The 2,500-nt window shown below is 38.8% G+C and overlaps 1 protein-coding gene across 6 annotated transcripts in view; it reads left to right on the top strand.

The window, feature by feature from the left end:
- The window catches only part of Efa6 (Exchange factor for Arf 6), an 89,959-nt gene that overhangs the window by 69,169 nt on the left and 18,290 nt on the right, over positions 1-2,500 (top strand). For all 6 annotated transcript variants that reach the window (XR_003476316.2, XM_027364362.2, XM_027364360.2 and 3 more), the window contains one exon: positions 573-778. Coding sequence is in view for 5 of the 6 variants with exons in the window: in XM_027364362.2 (XP_027220163.1) it covers positions 573-778 (206 nt within the window). In the remaining variant the exon portion in view is untranslated. The remainder of the gene's footprint in view (positions 1-572; positions 779-2,500) is intronic.

Genomic DNA, 2,500 nt, shown 5'->3' with positions numbered 1-2,500 from the left:
AACACAATAAGTTATTTGATGGGGTAACTTTGGTGTACCTGAGGATATAAGGTCCTCAAGTGTTTAGGTTCACATCCAGCTGTAGTCTGAGGATAGGAAACAATCTCTTACTACCAAGTCTGTTCCTTTGAAACCAGACACCATATCAATCCTTGAAAGTGTTTTCATGACATAAAACCTGATCTGGGTCAATATATAAAACTTGTCATCACTATAGTTATGGTTCTCTAGCTTTGAGATTCTTGTACTCCAACTAATGAGACATTCATTGTGAAGTGGTTACATATTAAGCATATTTGTGTTAAGAAGAAATAGATATCAACCACTTCATGATTATAAAAGACAACAAGATTTTACAACATTTGAGCCCATCTTCCATGTAACTGCTGGAAATCTTTGTACATACCAAAAGGTACCCCAAAATCAGTTTTAGATCTTTTTTTACCTATTCAAGGTATTGCAACTCAAAAGTTTGTCAGTTGTGAAAAGCGTAGAAAGAAATGCATCATGATTTCATAGTGATTATTATTTTTAATCATTGCCATTATGACATTCATTATCTTTCATGCCAGGTGAAGAGATACAGGACATACGTATACCTCCTCCGATCCCGTTTGTCATCGCAGCAGTCTGGCCAGCAAGGAACAAATGCTGGAATAGATGTTGGAGATCTGCCTGTGTTTGAAGCCCGGCCAGCAGGGGAGGGGGCAGAAGGGGGGGAACGTGGGGCCCGGGTAGTACCGCCACCCATCCCTGAGCGGGCACGGCCTGGTGACAGGTACAGTTACCAGCAGGCAGTCCACCATAATGCCTTTCTCTGACCCACTACTGTGTGCTGTGCTGACTACCACCAACTCACTGAATTCTCACACCCTCACCACCCCATCACACCATACCTCACCCTAGCCTCATCTGCCTCATGATTGTGGGGGCATCAAGAAATTGTTTTTATTCCGCTTTGGCTTAACAGGTCAATTGCACTTATTACAGATAAAGAAGGGTTGCCTTGAAAGCATTCTGGGTAAGCCTTAAACTGCCACTGATCCTGAGATAGCATCCCTCCCCAGCCAGTTCTTACATTATTCGCATGGCTATCCTAAACAGTTAATTTTGTATTCAATTGTATAAATGGCTTTTTTTCTTCTTCTTTTCAATATTCATTTAAATATTTTTAGCATCTGATTTTTTCACTGCTCAGAGCCAAACTCATTGTATAAATTTGCTCTTTTGATTTGAGGTATGGTGTAGGGCATTGGGGCTGAAGTATTTGTGTCTTTGGGTGCGTGATCCTCCAGACTGCCTTAAACCCCTTTTGGGACGGGGGCAGTGTCAGCAAGAGAGCTTTACCGAACAGCGTGATTGTGTTTTAGCAGTCATTCTGAGTCATTCAAGGAGCTGCCCCACTTGTGTTTTATTTTTTAGACTTCACTTTTATTATTGTTGTTATTATTATTTATTTTCTTTCTCATTTGACAGTAAAAGAAAAAAATGTTTGTTTTTTAAAATGGGGCTGTCCTTACTTGAAACAGTGTGAAGTTTTGTTGTTTTGTTAAAGGTGACCAGTTTTATGGGTGTGTGTTCAACATTGCTTATAATATGTATGGCATTCATAAAATTATAATTCCTTCAAAAACAATCCTTTACTTTTTGAAATGTTAAATAACCAAAGAACCCTGAAGCAATCAAGATATGGCAGCATAGATTATGTTAATAACCTGCATTACTTTGTTGTAATGATTATTGTAATTGTTATTGTTTGAAAAACGGTAGATTGCACTTTTTAGAAGGCTCACAATAATAAAAAGGCAATCAAATTCTTTTGAATAATGAAACTCTAGTGCTTTGTGATAATCTTTTGTGCAGCTACATTTTTTCTTCAACTTTATCGAATCCGTGACCTGATTTAAAGAATGATATTCAGCTTAAAGCTTTTGTCTATCTTTCTCTTCCTCCAGATATTTAATTATCTTTTAATAATTATGAGAATTATTATATAGTAATTTTAAGGCTATGTACATAGAACTCTTTGTGCGTGCGTGCGTGCGTGCGTGCGTGCGTGCGTGCGTGCGTGCGTGCGTGCGTGCGTGCGTGCGTGCGTGCGTGCGTGCGTGCGTGCGTGCGTGCGTGCGTGCGTGCGTGCGTGCGTGCGTGCGTGCGTGTGTGTGTGTGTGTGTGTGTGTGTGTGTGTGTGTGTGTGTGTGTGTGTGTGTGTGTGTGTTTATATATGTGTTTTTAGGGGTATATGAATGAATATAAAAACTCATAATCTTTAGTTGTAATGTACTAACACTAAACATTTCAAGGCAGTCCAGATGATAAATGGTAATTTGTCATTCTTATCATTGCTAAACAATACATTCTGCTTGTTATTTACCTTTTTTTCTTTAATTTGATGCTTCAGGGTTCTTGTTTGCTTTCATGATTCTTAAAGATGGTATAAACTGATTCATGAACAAGTAGAGCTTGAAACTCCCTCATAAAATTCAGTCACTTGGCATCT

Source organism: Penaeus vannamei, chromosome 4 (genome assembly GCF_042767895.1).
Source record: "Penaeus vannamei isolate JL-2024 chromosome 4, ASM4276789v1, whole genome shotgun sequence".
Lineage (NCBI taxonomy): Eukaryota > Metazoa > Arthropoda > Malacostraca > Decapoda > Penaeidae > Penaeus > Penaeus vannamei.
The sequence above is the reverse complement of the archived record's forward strand: the minus strand, read 5'-3'. Positions and strand labels throughout refer to the sequence as shown.